Source organism: Chionomys nivalis, chromosome 9 (genome assembly GCF_950005125.1).
Source record: "Chionomys nivalis chromosome 9, mChiNiv1.1, whole genome shotgun sequence".
NCBI classification, from domain to species: domain Eukaryota; kingdom Metazoa; phylum Chordata; class Mammalia; order Rodentia; family Cricetidae; genus Chionomys; species Chionomys nivalis.
The window spans coordinates 57,925,068-57,941,653 of record NC_080094.1 but is presented as its reverse complement, the minus strand read 5'-3'; the positions used below and the strand labels follow the sequence as shown (position 1 = coordinate 57,941,653).

The following is a 16,586-nucleotide window of genomic DNA, read 5'->3' as shown; positions in this document are numbered from 1 at the left end:
GCATGGACCAATAAGCCTCTGCAGGCAAAACTGGGCCTTGGTGTCCCTTGCTGGTATTGCTAGACCTGCTGGACTCTGCAGTTATCTCAGCACACCCCAAGTTCTCCTCTTGTCCATCAAACCTCTTCACACACCAACACACTGCTTTCAAACATGAGGAGACTCCATGGCTTTCTCTGCGCCACCTAATTTAAAACTGTCATATTCTCCCTTTGTCACACACTGGATGCCTTCCCTCATTCCCTTCACCTGCTCATGTTTTCCCTATGGGGGCCTGTGGGGGCCAGCCATGATAATCTAAGTCTGGGCAGGTCACCCAAAGGAAGTTCTTTACTTCCAACCATTATCACCTGGGACTCTGGCCATCAGTAAATTTAAATAAGAGGCTTGAGTCTCTGTAGTTTACTCTGAAGCAATACCTGGTAGCAGGAAAACACCACAAGCTGAGATCACCCAACTCCCACCCACCCAAGAGCAGACCATTCAAAGGAACCGCTGTAGATAGGATCACATGCCAGTGCACCTCACCAGGACACCCCTAGACGAATGTCGGCCAATCAGGGGTTCTGAACCTCAGAGCCCCCTTACCCCCACCTTTACTATTTATTATAAAAACTCAATTCTAATTGAACTCGGGGCTCTCCAGATATTTCAATACATTGGACATGCAGAGAGACCGAGTTTGCAAACTTGATTAAAATAAAGGCTCTTTGCTTTTACATATGGGACTCGGTCTCCTTTGTTGGCGTTTGGGCATAACATTCCCATTCTTTTTTCATATGAAATAAAATCAATATAACCCCCTACACACACACACACACACACCTCAGCATGTCAACTCTATGCTTGAATTGGCTCATTCCCTCTTGAAGACACTGGCACTTTTACTCTTCAATACCCATAGGACAAATGGATCATCAGTTGGTCATATGACAGCATCACTGTGGCCACAAGATCAAATTTCCCATCTTCTTCCCACTTGGGGAAGAAGCAAGCCCTATTTATCAGAGAGACATGATTAGAAAGGCTGTCCCCTCATACTTTCTAGAAACAAGATTCCCTGAAGATTGTCCCTGCTTAGGGCAGACTTCGCCACAGAGCCCACACATCTATAGAGGTTCTGACTTCTTAAAGATTAACAAGAGCCTGTTATCAGCACCACTGTGACACGGCGCCCTGACCATCCTATGTCAATTGTGGAGTCATAACCCCATGGAAGGTTGTGAAATTCTGGTTCCACTGGGAAGAGATGAGAGTCTTCCAGAAGCTAATTGACTAGGGCAGGATTAGGAAGCCACAGCACATCAATAGAAGGGAGGTAAAGTTTGGGGAAGCAGCTAGAGGGCAGAGAGGGAGTTGTCTTCCCCTTCCTTATCTCATCCCTGATTGGCATTGACACACTTCCCACCCAGTTTGCAGTGGGGGCTAGAGAACTAGAGAACAGCCCATAACTTTCCAGGGCAGCGATGCCCCTACATCTGTATCCTGAGACCTTTAAGAGAGCTGCTGGTCAGAAAGAAAGATGACTTGAGAAAAACTTAGTACCTCTGTTTCTTCCTAGTATTTTGTCTAGGTTTCCAACTCGCATTATTATGGCAAACAGCCTCTAGGTGTGTTTGCTTGCGAGACAGCTTATGGAATTTTCTAGTGGATCTCTGCACCCTTACTTCCTGATGCAGAGTCAGAGGAGGAGCTTCAGAAAAAGCTGAGGGTTTTGTCATATCCAGCCAAGGGGCTCTGAAGGGAGAGAACCAGTTCATTGACTTTCTATTTGGGAGATTAATGGGCCCATTTCTGCAGTCCATAACCATATCTCTGCTGACATTTCAGGCGTCTACAATGGAAGAACAGAAGGAAAGTCAGCTAGATTACGAGTAAGTAACAGAGACTACAAAGGCTGCATCCAGGCATCAGGTGTGAGGCAGGTCGCTGGCCATACCTTCTCTACCTTCTAGCCACCTCTCCTTCCTCCCCCCTCAACCCATCTCCCAAGCATTCCACTCCTACAGGGAGTGGTCACCACTATAAATTCCCCACCCAAGCCATGATATTTTCCAATGCCATGCTTCATGTCTCTCAAAACAAAATCCTTGGGCAATACTACCCTATTCCCAATTAAGAACTCCAAAGACAAGTCAATGAAATCTTTTCCAGGCTAGTAAAAGTTTAGTGTGGGCCTCCCTTGACTTCAGTACTCTTCCTAAAGTTATCATTTCATTCAGTTGTTATTTTCAAAACAGACATCTGTGCTCTTGAATGACATTCCTGGAATATAAGTATGTAGTCACTGAAATGGCCCTCATATGAGAATCTCAAACATTATAATCAGAAATCAAAGAGAAGGGGAACCATGGGTGGAAGGAGTGAAGCCCTATTATGGTAGTAGAAACTTCTGTCTCTGAATAAAGCAGACTCACTCAGAAGTGATGAAGCAGGCGCCTAGATAAAAATAGTCAACAAAAGTGTATTGCATAAGCATGTTTCGAGAACAATTTAGGAAAAGGTTGCCATGGGAAACAGTTCTCTCCAGCACGAGGCTATTTAAGGAAGTGAAGCTTCTCTTGAAATCAGAATGGAGGTGCATCTCAAGATGGCCCTCGCTGGGTTGAGAATTACTGAGACAGTTTAGGGTGTGATTAAGTTGTGTGCATGCTCCCAGCGGATGAATCACCTTTCTTCTAGAGAGCCCACCTAACCTGGTGAGTTTTTGCTCTTGAGACAACCAACCCTTGTTCATTTGGGGGGCTGTGCCTATAGGTCAGAAAAGATGGAAATCTTAAGATTGGCCCAATCCAAGAAGAACATTATCAGTTTGAACATGGATCTTGAAAGGGATATGCAGAGAATTGATGAGGCCAACCAGGAACTTCTTCTCAAAATACAAGAAAAAGAAAATGAAATCCAGAGGTCAGTCTAAAGTTTCATGATGGAAGTTCTCAACCTGAAAGAAGAGGGGCGGTGACAGGAAGAGGAAAAAAATCCTCAACTTCTCTACTTTCTGTAGAGAACTCTATCCCATGTAGCAAACAACTATCCTTCGCTCCGTGATGGTTCCCCCCAGCTAGGACATTCAGACACAGCAAGCTTAAAAATACACTTACTTAAAAAATTAGGCTGAGCTTTCCTTGAGTTGAAGAACACTGGAGTGTTTGGCCTGGTATAAGGTTGTTCTTTTTTTATGACTTGGAAACAGCCTGAGTCTGTAGACCTGGGAAAGAAGTATTTCCACCCTGAGATGCACATGTAGTCGTCAACCCCTGATTTTACCACTTCTGAACCTGTTCATCACAATTCCTTCCATTTTACCCCTGCGTCATCCAGGCTGGAGAGTGAGATCACCCAGACTAGAGACCCTGCAGAAGATGAGGACTGGGAGAAGGAAAACTACGCTGTGATGGAAAGAGAACGGGTTCTGCAGGAGCTGGAGGAAGAAACAGCCAGACTTGTGAGCATGACACTGGAGAAAGCGAGTCCATGACATCATCCTGGCCATATGTGCACCATAGAGCATGGCCCCCCTTCAGCTAAGCTAGTCTTTTTAAATCCTAACTTGATGAGGTCTTGAATCCCACATAGCTGAAATATCATTTCAATATAAAGTCAATATAAGCATATAGTTAGCATATTTTCCTTCTTTTGTCAATGTTTTTTAAATTATAATTACATCATTTCCCTCTTCCCTTCCCTCCCTGCCAGCCCTTACATACATTCCACTCTGCGCTCTTTTCATAATTGTTGTCACATATATGTGTGTGGATATTACTAAATACATAAATATAACCTGCTCAGTCCGTATCTCGTTACTTGGATGCATTTTTCCAAGGCTGACCATTTGGTATTGGATGACTAATCAGTGTGCTCTTTTCTGGGTGAAACGGTTTCTCTCCAGTATTTCTTAGCAGACTGTAATATTGTGTAGGGTCGAGGGCCTCATTGACATTAGTGTGTCTCTTGGTGTCATCCCCCTTCAAGTCATATTTAGATATCCATGTTGTTGAGATGTTACATGTGTAGCTTCTGACATTTCTGAAAGACACAACCTCACAAAAACGTTCTTGTTCTTCTGGCTATTACAATTTTTGCTCCTCCTTCTTGACAAGATCCCCGAGCCTTAGGTGCAGGAATTGTTTTAAAGATATATCAGATGGGACTAGGTTCAAACTTCTGCATTTTGGTGGGTTTTGGTTGTTGTTGTTGTTGTTGTTTTATAATGCCCTCTGTTTCGTAGAGAAGCTTCCTTGATTTAGGGAAAGGACTACACTTGTCTGTGGGTAGAAAGACAAACATTTAGAAGATGATCGTGCTGGTTTAGCAAAGGGGTGCTCAACTCTCTCTCAAGATCCATGCCTTCACTAGCCCTGGGTATTTGGCTAGGTTTCTGTACCTGGCGTGATTTCCCTTTGGCTGAGCAAGTCTTGAGTTCAATTAGAGAGCTACCACCAAAGTGTAAGTGTCACGACTGAACCTTTGGAGCTATCCTGCCATGCTGATTGGTGGTGTGATTCACAGAAAGCACAGATGGATAGACTGTTGGTGGTTGCTTCCCTCATTTGGAAGCTTCCATGGAGCCTTCTGGTACCAAGAAACCTAGTCCTCAGGGAGGAGGCTTTTAAGCAATTCTTTTGCATAGAAAGACTATGTCCGTGCATGGGAGGGAATTGGGGAGAGTAGGGTTTCTTGGGTAATATTTAGTGCTGGGATCATAAATATCTATATCCCTTGTATGCTACTGATTATTTCACCTATGATTTGATTTCAAGATCTCCTTACAACTTACGTTGTTCAAATAAGCCCAAACTTGTGCAAGGAAACGCTGTTTGATGAAATGGGAATACCAACCGAATAGAAGTAGTCAATGTTACTGTGATTCCAGACTTACACTCTGGTCCTTTCTCTCTCCAGGAGAGGAAGAATGAGGCTCTGGTTCACAGCATCTCAGAACTTCAGAGGAAGGTAGGATGGGGCTCTGTGGTCCTCAGTACCTCCACAGCACTGTTATTCTCAAAGAGGCAAGATAAGGAAAGTGTCAAAAAGGCTTCAGCTTGGCATGGATCCCACTCTCTGATCCATTCTCCTGAGCCTAAGGCTCATGTCAAAAAGCCATGAATATTTCTGTAAACGTGGAGTGGAAGGAGCAGTGGATGAGGTGTTTAAGGATCTCACTAGTTCTCCTTTCTATCACAAGTCAATAGATTCTAATAGACACTCTGTTGAAGTGCTTAGCCAGAACCTTAACGAGAAGTTAACTGTACCTTCAACTGAGACTGTAGCTCACACACAACTACCCTTAATCCCCAAAGATTTCCTCTTCACCCCTCTTCATATTACAGAGAACTGATACCCCCTCTGAGTCACCCTGAAACCCTGTGTAGCCCAACTTGAATTGGGGCTAGAAAGAAGTATTTGCTTGCCCTGACTAGGTCACATGACAAGAAGAGACACGTAGAATAAAGTTGGCTACATAGGACATCAAGGATCTTCCAAAGATCATGTCCTTGAAGTTTTCACATAGCCCTGACTCTTACCCATACACACCAGAGGATATCTTTCCTCTCAGATTATTTTTATGAGTATCAGTTGTTTCATTTATGTCCATATTTGAAATGTGTTTTTTTTATTTGAAACTGTAGCTTGCATGGAAATCACAAAAGATAGTCAAGTGTGAACAAGATGATCCAAAAATAACCCAAGAAGAGTCCAAGGTAAGTGCCAAAGCAACGGAGAGTGAGTGTGAACCGCATGGCCAGGAAAACAGCTGACCGGTTGGACACAATCATTGCAGGCGCTGCAAATTCTCTGTGCTTTGGCCTTTATCCGACTTGACATAGCCAAAGTCACTGAGGTCTTCATCACTTTCCTCAGCCCTTACTCAACAGTTTCTCTCTGCAGCAGATTCTATTCTGTCTTCTGTCTGGAAGAACGGAGCATATATGAGTTCAAACTATTGAGGGAGTGAAGTCCCCCATCTAAACGCTGGCTCCGGTACTTAATCTAAACATGTGGTTAGGCTGTTTCATGGCTCTCTCGCAGTGTCTGCTTGAGGACAGATGAGATGGTGCATATGGAAGATTCTTTCCTCCTTTTGCTATCTGAATGCTCACAGAGTTATCTAGCAATTCTGAAGTTGTTACTTAGAAGCCTGCCTGAAGTTATGCATAGAGGCACACCTAGGATCGGTATTGTCATCTGAAGGTCAAATAAGATATATTTATTTATTGCAATCCAAAAAGGGCTTATTCATTAGACCCTAAATTATTTAATGATCTCATTTTATAAACACATCGTGAATGTGAAGCATTTCTCTAATTATGTTCCAGATCTAAGGATCCAAAACCAACCACAAGCTTATCTAATCAAAAGTACAAGAGTTGGAGACTTTTTTTTTTTTACTGAGAAAGCAGATAAAATTCTCTTGACATTTTTTTTTCTAGAATCACATCTTTGTCCTAATCCAACTTCCCTATGCATTTAAAAACCAAAACTATTTGAAGCCTCTGAAGAAATGGAGATGCTGAAGGTAGCAAACAGAGAGCAAGGATATAGAATTCATATCCCATCTTCTGCTGACCAGTTTAGTACTAGAGACCACTGGGGGCCACACACACAGGCAGTCCAAAGTCAGCAAGCAAACCTGCTTGACTGTGCTCCTGTAGAAAGCATCTAGGGAAGAAGGAAATGGTGGGTCTGAGGCTGCATCAGGAAGAAGTTGGAGATAAGACCAGAAAGGGTTTAAAAAACAAAACAAAACAAAAAAGACCCTGACTGTGCTTGCTGGCTAAGCAGTCAAGAGATCGGTATTCTCCAGAGACCCTTCCTTTTGCAGAACAAGTTTTGCTGCAGATAACCCAGCCATAACCAATAGGAAACACATGGGGTCTGGCGGTGGCGGCTGTCAGCTTCTCAGCCTTTGTAAGAACTACCACCACCCTTTGTTATAAAATGTCACTAGGCCTGGGAGCTGTCTGTTCCGGTGCATTCTGGTTTAATTATTGCGTGATGCACAGCATCTCTTTTGCTTCTTTTCCCCTGGCATGGTAGGACTCAGGCCAGCCGCTGAAGGAGGTATCTGCTCCCCAACCTTATGATACACACCCCTGGCCTGAAGGAACAGCTCTCGGAGCATCTGGATGACTGGCCTTGGTGTCATTAGCTGCAGGGAGAAGTAACTGTGCAGAGCGCAGGTGTCAGATCATAGCATCTGGACGGAAGAAGGAAAATAAAGCCAAGTATAGAAGTGGGGCGATTCTGCTCTGCCTCCAACACATACCCCAAATGCAACCCTCCTCTCCCTCTGTTATCCTGTTACTCCCTGCTTCTAAAGTCACCAGGACACAGGCAGTTTAAATAGCCTCCGACACTATTCTCTTGGCTTCTCATTTTACTCCTAAACCATCCATTTTCTATACCAGGAGAAAATTGTTTTTTTCAAATAACAAATTGACTTTGTTCCCCGCCCCCTCCCCAGATTCACGCTGTAATCAGAATAAACATCCAAACTCCATCTACGATCTCCAGGGTCCTATAATACAACCTAGACAACTCCTTCAGAACTCTATGGAAATATTTCTTAACCTTCCTAATACTCTTGACTCCTGAATACAGTTCCTCACGTTGTGGTGACCTTAACCATTGAATTATGTTGTTGCTGTTTCATAACTGTATTATCGTGAATCATAATATAAATACCTGATAGGCAGATGGGTATAAGCAACCCCGTGAAAGGGTCATTCGACACCTTTAAAGAGGTCATAACCCACGGGACGAGAGCTACAGGGTTCTAGAAGTCCTTCTAGAAGCTACGAGGACCCATAATCCAGGCTATTTAGTTGCCTTTCCTACCTGTTCTATCTGCCGTACACATCTACCTGCTCATGGTCACCAAATGTGCACCTACTTCCTGACCTTAGCCTTCTCAATAACTTCCGCATAAAACACATTTCTTCCAACTTTCTATCAGGCTAAGATTTATTATGTAGGCCTCCCCTCAAGCATCATCTCACTACAGAGGCCTTTCCAGCCACCTCTCTCTCACATCACCCTCCCACACCTCTAACACACTGCTGCTCACGTTCTGGTTTTAGTGCCTTTTCTTACATAGACCATTATAGTAATGACTTTTTTGTTATGTCCCCAACCATAATGAAAGCTCCTCATGGAGACAAAGGGCTTACCAATCTTTGCTCTCCACAGAGAGAGTGAGTGTGTGTGTGTGTTAGTTTATTATAGTGGCCAATATAAAAGAGTGTTCTCCAAGGCCGGGCGGTGGTGGTGCACGCCTTTAATCCCAGCACTCGGGAGGCAGAGGCAGGTGGATCTCTGTGAGTTCGAGACCAGCCTGGTCTACAAGAGCTAGTTCCAGGACAGGCTCCAAAGCCACAGAGAAACCCTGTCTCGAAAAACCAAAAAAAAAAAAAAAAAAAAGAGTGTTCTCCAAATAGTTAAGGAGATAAAACAGGGAAGAAAGTATAGTGATATTTTATTTGTATTTTAATAAATAAAGCTGAAGATTAGAGTGCAAAACTAATCACACTAGTCAGTCATACAGGCCAGGCAGTGGTGGCCACACCTTTAATCCCGGCAGCCGCACTATAACTAGTTAGCCAGAGAGGGCAGGCGGTGGTGGTGCACACCCTTAATCCCAGCACTAGAGAGGAACAGAAGGCAGATGAGACAGGAACTGGCTCTCTTTTCTGTCTGAAGATTTCAAAAGTAAGAGCTCTCTAGTGGCTTGGTTGCTTTACTTTTCTGATCTTCAGCTTGAATCCCAATATCTCTCTCTAGGTTTTTATTATTCATACTACAGAAAGAATACAGTGAAGGATAAAATACTGAGCAAAAGTCCTGGACCAAACTAACTGCAGAGCTAGTTTCAGGACAGCAAGGCCTACACAGAGAAATGCTATCTCCAAAAAAGAGGGAGGGGCAAGTTCTTCAGGACTCATAATTTTTGAGAAAATCCATTTTAAAACTATATAATTCAGAGGCAAAATTAAAAGATGAAGGCTCCATGCAGAGAATTCTGTTCAGCCACAAAGCTCTGGATGCTGTAAGGCCCCCATGGATGGTAAACGGATGCGTCAAGAGCCAGCAGAGCATCTCTGAGATGCTGTGCCTGCCTTGTGTATTTTCATCTGTGAAGGCTTTTGATCCTTTTCTTTCAACAGGTTAAGTTACAACAGTTGGAATCTTCCTGTGAAGACCAAGAAAAGGAACTTAGCAAGGTAAGAGCAGGACTTCAAAGTTCTTCCCAAGGAGAAACATAACACACACACAGAGAGAGAGAGAGAGAGAGAGAGAGAGAGAGAGAGAGAGAGAGAGAAGAGAGAGAGGAGAGAGAGAGAGAGCAACCTAGTGTATCCCTCAAAAGACTGATGATTCATCAGCTTCCAGACTCAGGACCAGAATGGGTCTAAACAGTGGTTTGTTTGTTTGTTTTTAAGAAGATAAACCCAATCCTCTATGTTTTCTTCAATTGAACATTTTTACAAAACATACCCCAACACCTGTGTCTAACACATACTTGTATATACTTCTTTTCCAAATTTCCTGAAATAATTCCCTTTTGGACTATAAAATATGATTTATTTGTGCTCAAAAATGAAATGAATTAATACATACAGCAAAAGTTTACATTGTGGGTCTAGAAACAGGGGCGGGGGGACATAGGTACTTCTGCTCTCACCGCAGTAAACTGAGAAAATTTTAAGATTCCACTTTGGTTTCCAGATAATGGAAGACTATATGTTTGTGTCTCAGCTCTGCGAAGATCAAGCTCTCTGCATAAAGGTACAGCTTCTGATGCAAGGGACAGAAAAGGGATTGTTCATGGGCAGGATGAAACGGAGCCAGGCTGCCCAAGGAATAATTACCTAGAAAAAAATTATCTCAGTATGGTACTAGGGAGAAACTGTATGGTCATCAATCCCTGGCACATATCACCCTACTGCTCCTTGATTCTTGGTAACTGCTGGTAGGCCATCTCAGTGTCTGTGTCCTTAAATTAATAACAAGCATGTCTCCGTGTCTCACCCCAGTTACTCTTGGGAACCTATCCACCACTGAGGAGTAAGGGGAGAGAAGGTCAGTGGGTTGAGTGGCTGTGGGAATACCAAGTATTCATTGTATAGTCTGGTGAAAAGTGCTTGTATGTTTAGAAAAATCGTTAAGTGCCCAAATAGTAACTGTGGCTCCCTTCAATTCTCTTTAAAGAAGTACCAGGAAGCATTAAAGAGAATAGAAGAAGAGCTAGAGACCGGATTCCTTGAAAGAGAAGTGTGAGCATTGACGGAGGGACATGCTGGTTTGGTGGTAACCCCTTCTCAGCTTCGAAGTCAACTCTGCCCAGGTCCCCTCTAGAACGGGAGGAGCCCCTCCTTTTGTGCTCTCATTAGAATCACAGTCTTAAAAGACTACAGAAACACGTCTCCATAACTTTATCCCACGGTTACATTATCATTTGAGTTAATATTAAGAGCATAAGCACGCATTTTAAAAAGTGCTGGTGTCTGAAATTCTTGGTACTTGGGGTAGTCCTTACTGATCACAGGATGAACTTCAAACCATCGGCTTCCTCAGTTCTGACTATAAAATCCCAGTCATGCTAGAGTCATGAGTCACACCCCTGGAGGCACTGACGAGATGTGTTCCAAAACTTAGAACTCTACTGAGCGCTGAACACTGAAAACTAGAAAGGTCACGGCCCTTTCTCTCCTTCTCAAGAGAATGGAGCACAGAACCAAAACAACGAGCCTTGTCTCCATCCCTTCACCCTCTTCGGGAGCTAGTCTTAATGAATATGCATTTCTGTTTATTAAATTTCCGGGGAGTCTTTGGCTCAACAACAGGAAGCCAAAACTGCTTAATCCTCTAAATCAGCCACTTACAAATGGCAGCCTTTTCTCCAGAAGCCAGGTCCTAGGACATGGAGGCTCTTGATCCTGAAGAAAACCCTCTGGTCTTTCTAGATGCTTGTTGGACATTAGACTGGGACCTCATTGTTAAGCTGAGGTTCTGGAACAGAGTTTTCTGGTAGATCTTTCTATGCCTCCTATTGGAGGCCTCTATCCACCACTGACTGACTTCTGAGTACTTGGAAATGGGTAATGTGTTTAAGGAGCTGACTTTCTGTTTAAATTTATTTAAACAACTATAGGTAATGGCGACAGTATGGGATAAGGCGCCTTTTAAATAACCGTCCTCTATGTTATGAATATTTGAATACTTTGCTCAATCTCTTTTATGGTTCCTTTTCTTCCTAGATCAAAAGTATTAAGCATGGATTCTGCGAGAGAAAAGACTAACCGCCTAGCTAATAAGGTAAGAATTCCACTCCTTCTGCTCAGTGCCTTCGCCTACCAAGGGAGTTTCTAGGAACTGTGAGTCACCAAATAGATGCCCAGTTTTCTCACTGCCCTTTGCAAACATTTGCAAGTCTACCCACCCCCAACCAAGATGCAAAGGAGCAATTGTCTGTTCCCGTTTTTACCCACTCAAAAGACAGAGTCTCAAAAGCTAACCTAAGACGGAAGAGTTCCATTCGAAAGCTGGAAGAAACATTAACGGAACATGAATTACTGTATAGAGGAGGTAGACACAGCACACACCCTTTCTCTCCTATAATCACAAAATGCTCTCTGTTCCTCCCAGCACAGTCTTGACTCTTCCACAACACGGGGCACCAGGTGTCTAACAGCGTGTGGCTGCAGTAGTTCTGCAAGTTAAAACACGGGAAGTCAGACTTGTGTAGGTCCCACTTCAGTGTCTGCTCGTAGTCAGCATCATGAAGTCACCAGCTCACAAGCCAAGCTTGGTCTGAAATCGCAGACCTTTTCGGAAGGAGGTTACCAGTCCTTTCAGCCTTCTCGCTGTCTCACGCCAACAGGCGTACTGGGTTACACTGGCCTTAAGGCCAAGGTTGACCATCAATGAAGTTTTCATGTAGTCAAGATAAATGGGGCTTTGTTTGTATGTTCGCTTTAAGATTTATTTATTTTATGTATATATGAGTGCTCTATCTGCACAAACACCTGCAGGCCAGAAGAGGGCATCAGATCCCACTATAGACGGTTGTGAACCACCATGCGGTTGCTGGGTATTGAACTCAGTGCCGTTTGTTTGGTTTTGAATCTCAGAAACAAAAGGCCATCTCTTTCCATAAGAGAGACTATTACTATGGTCCTGGGATTCACCAGATACTTGTTTCTGTTGAACCACGCTCACATGTCCTATACAATCTCAGAAGTCTATCGGTGAACTCTTTCTTAGCAACCATCAGAGAAAAACAGATTTGTCTTCCCAAAGCCCATATAATCCCATGAGGGTCCACTGGCCAGCGATGTTTAAATTCCTTCATGCAGGAAAGGCTGCCCAAGAGGTAGGTGCCCTGAGCACCTACCAGGACCCTCCAGCATCCTCAGGCTACAGAACCCATTTCCGGTTTCTGATTCCAGTTCTATTGGCTTCAAAATGTGGGCAAAACTTCTCTCACTCTTGATATCAAAGAGACTTTATAAAGGCAATAAAAGAGTTGAGAAAATATTTTGGGAGCGAGACATCAAAAAAATCCTGCCAGGCAAGTGGTGGCGCATACTTTTAATCCCAGTACTTAGGAGGCAGAAGCAGGTGGATCTCTGTGAGTTTGAGGTCAGCCTGGTCTACAGAGGAAGTTCCAGAACAGGTAGGGCAGAGAAACCTTGTCTCGAAAAAGAAAAATAAAAGAAAATAGAAGGAAAAAATCAAAAAAAAAAGAAAGAAAGAAAAGAAAAGAAAGAAATCCAGAAAGCCTCATTTTGAGATTACTCTTTTTGAAACTTCTCTATTAGAACATGTCTGTATGACTTCCATGGGCTATAAATTCCCCCTTGGCTAAGTAGAAGGCAAATGAGCAATTTAAAGAGCTGGAAATGTGGGCTCAGAGGCACCAGCTTGTCGGTCATTTAACAGCTATAATATTTCCTCATTAATAATTATCTTTCTCTAGTTTATATCAGTTTCGTGTATGTGTGGTGTGTGTGTGTGTGTGTGTGTGTGTGTGTGTGTGTGTGTGTGTGTGTAAAAACCAAGGCCGAAAAGATGGCTCAGCTTTCTGTCCTTGCAGAGGACCCAAGTTCAGTTCTCAGCACCCACCCAAGTCATTCAGTTCAAAACCATCTGGAAGGCCAAGCTCTAGGGGGTTTGACACATCTTCTGGCCACCATGAACACCCAAACCTACATATACATATCCACACATAGACAGAAGTTTAAAAAGAAACAAAATAAATCTTTAAAACAAAGTAACTTTCATCTTTGAAAATTACATGTGTTTGTGTGGATATCAAGAATTTGTCAGATTTATGTAAATAAACATTCAACCGCTGGTCGCTAATGTTATCTGGCAACTTCCAGAAATTGCTTATTTACTGTTGGTATTTCTTCCAGGGTGGCGCCATCGCCAAAAAGGCTTTGAGATTCAGTAAAAGGTAAGCCAGGCCTCTTCCAGTAAACTTCCTGAAAAGCTGAGGCGCCAGGATCTATGCTGGCATAGGGCAAAATATAAACAAGAAGAACCTGATACACACACGTTTGCACACACACATGCGTGCACACGTGCATGCAAACACACACATCAGCAGACTAGTATCACTGGCTGTGTATCACAGTTCTAACGCTATGAGACTTGCGACCCAGAGGCGACTGATAAACTCAGCTCTGCAGTGTCAGAGTTAGCAGCTTAGCTGTGACGAGGACCAGAAGTCTTCTCCCTCAATCAAGACGAAGTAGCTCTCACTTTACTCCCTGACTCCCTTTTGTGGTTTGAAGTAGCTTGTTGCACAGTTTCCCGGTAGCTACGATAGACAGGAAGTGGGGGGACCGAACCCCTGGATGGAATTGCACCACTGTCTAACAGCAGACCTGTTAAACAGGAAACATCTGGGGAAAGAAACCCCTAATTAGTGTCCAGCACAGAATACAATTTTTAAACTTTTTCAATGAAGAAGGATTCCAGATTGAACACCTGAGTACATATTAGTCCTGAGGGAGACACCGTGACAGCAAGGAACAAATAGTATTCAGTAAGCCCTTTCCACGTGCAGGAAAAGGCCAAATTATGTCCCATGTGATCCACTTAAGAAGACATAAAGAAACATATTCAAAGTGGTGTGAAATGGGGTTTACAAAGCGTCTCATCAGGACAGTTAAAATTATTGGTACTTAAAAGTCAACTCCGATCACCTGGGAAGTTTGCTTAAAGAGAACACACTTTCCTACCACATACATGAAGTATTACATGTTCCTGTGTCCCTAGCTAGGACATCCCTGAAACAATGAGCAGAGTGCTCCCAGAACCCCAGGCCGCCCTCTAAGCCATAACACCAAAGCTCAGCAAGATTCGCTCTGTTTGCTGCCATGTTTAATTCCTTAGCAGTGACAAATTAAGTCCTCCACACTGCAGTACATGCATGCAGTACATGCATGCAGTACATGCATGAAGTACATGCATACAGTACATGCATGTTTAATTCCTTAGCAGTGACCCATTAGGTCCCCCACACTGCAGTACATGCATGAAGGGCATGCATGCAGTACATGCATGTTTAATTCCTTAGCAGTGACCCATTAGGTCCCCCACACTGCAGTACATGCATGAAGGGCATGCATGCGGTACATGCATGTTTAATTCCTTAACAGTGACCCATTAGGCCCCCCCACACTGCAGTACATGCATGAAGGGCATGCATGCGGTACATGCATGTTTAATTCCTTAGCAGTGACCCATTAGGCCCCCCACACTGCAGTACATGCATGAAGGGCTACCTAAGAATGAGCTTGCAGATACTTAGAAAACCTACAAGGACTTTGAATAGAAAAATGGGAGTACCTCTCTAGACTTCCTTTTATTTTTCTGCTTAGCCTTTTGAAACAGGAGTTCACTCTGATGGTTTCCCATTCATAACCTTCCTGCCTCGCCTCCCAAGTGCCAGAGCTACAAACATATGCCATCACACTCAAACATTGATTCTAGATAAATAAAAGGGTGACAGACAAGCTCCTATTAAAATTAGGAGTATTTGTTCTCTGACACCTGAGAACCAGAGGACGTTATAAAGGTGGGAGGGTGTAGATCATCACATACGATGGAGAGGTGTCTACATCCACAATACATAAAGAGTTCCTGTAAGTCAACAAGCACAAACTACCTACCTAAGAGGTAAATGGGCAAGAGGAAGGAAACACGTGAGACCAACTCGCCTAGGGACTACTGTTCAGCTTCAGTGTTCTTCATCATGGAAATGGGAATTGAGGCCAAATGAGTTCTTATTTTATAACTGTTTGACTGGCAAAATCTAAGCATCTGATAAAATTGTGCTGGCGGAGTTGGGAGCCCACAGACATGCATACTTAGAGGCAGCTAACTACTTTGGAAAATAATTGGAAAAAAAGCTAAGGGAACAAAATGAAGTCTCATGGTGATAAATGGCACAACGAAAATAAAATAAAATAGTGTATGGAAGGAATAATTGAGTAGGCAAACGGGGGTGTTAGGGAATGACGGCGGTGTACGGAAATGTCAGGGGCTCTCAGGTCTGCGTTTCTATTCTCTCCTGGGTTTCGTAACCCCCAATTAACAGTTTCTGGGATTTCTCTTTCAGGGTTTTCCGCCCCCTCTTGTTTACCACACTGTTTTTCATCAGACTGCTGGGTTACCTGATCTTCCATTTAAGCTTTATAAACCCCGACCTCCTCATCAACGCGCTGCCCAAGATCCTGAGCAGGAACGTCTTGTGGAAGCTGCGATGCTTCCTCTTCCCGTCCCTCACACTTGAGACAGGAGACATGTTACCGCACTGACCCCAAGTGTCCATAGGCAGCAGAAGGCAAGAGGGACACAGGCTTGGAGACGGGAGGTGGCAAGATTGTGGAGGGTAGAGGTATTCCTCAGTTCTCCCCCTGGTGCTGGCCTGCTTGGTGATCATTTGTCTCCGTGTTACTTTTTCAAGATTAGCCTTGCCCAGTAAAGAACTCTGTCAATGAATCTCTGGATGAGTGGATAAAATGAATGAACGGTACACTGTGCTGATAAACCTGGCTAATTTCAGAATTCTATAGATACTTGTAAAGTTAGAACTGACCAATGAGTTCTGTGAATCTCCAAAATCTAATGACCGGTATCCCTGAAATGCAGAAGACCTCCACACAATACATGACTCAAGAGTTGATCTTCTATCAGAATCGAAAGCAGTGTCCACTGACCTAGAGGGTGTATCCATCAACACGCTGGGCTGTGCTGTCCCACCTGTCCCATCAGATACTCAGGGACAGGGCAGGAAGACCAGGAGCTCGAGATGGGCAGAGGCACTATAGGAAAGCCCTCTCTCCAGAATAATAATAATAGTAAAAACAACCGTCAAACACCAGAATCTGGGACTGTAAGAGATTATAACAGGCAAGGCTGGAAGAAACCTCAAAACGTCATCGGGGTTTCATGTGCCTTTCTTTCTCTTTGATCATCCCCCTTTTAATTTGACTGTCAGCACCTGAAATTCCACACTACCCAATTAGCAACCTCAGCAAAAGGAAACTATCTTTACCAATATCTCTAGTTGC

At 43.6% G+C, this 16,586-nt stretch overlaps 1 protein-coding gene across 2 annotated transcripts; it reads left to right on the top strand.

Moving 5' to 3' along the window:
• The first annotated feature begins 1,839 nt into the window (after positions 1-1,839).
• Tmco5a (transmembrane and coiled-coil domains 5A) lies at positions 1,840-15,830 on the top strand. Of its 2 annotated transcripts, XM_057781909.1 has the most exons (11): positions 1,840-1,874; positions 2,758-2,907; positions 3,322-3,445; positions 4,903-4,953; positions 5,631-5,702; positions 9,165-9,221; positions 9,727-9,786; positions 10,210-10,274; positions 11,259-11,316; positions 13,419-13,459; positions 15,632-15,830. In XM_057781909.1, the coding sequence occupies exons 1-11, from the start codon at positions 1,840-1,842 to the stop codon at positions 15,828-15,830; spliced, it is 912 nt and encodes a 303-aa protein (XP_057637892.1). The 2 variants fall into 2 exon arrangements, with proteins under 2 accessions (XP_057637892.1, XP_057637893.1); XM_057781910.1 differs by lacking the exon at positions 9,727-9,786.
• Positions 15,831-16,586: the final 756 nt, after the last annotated feature.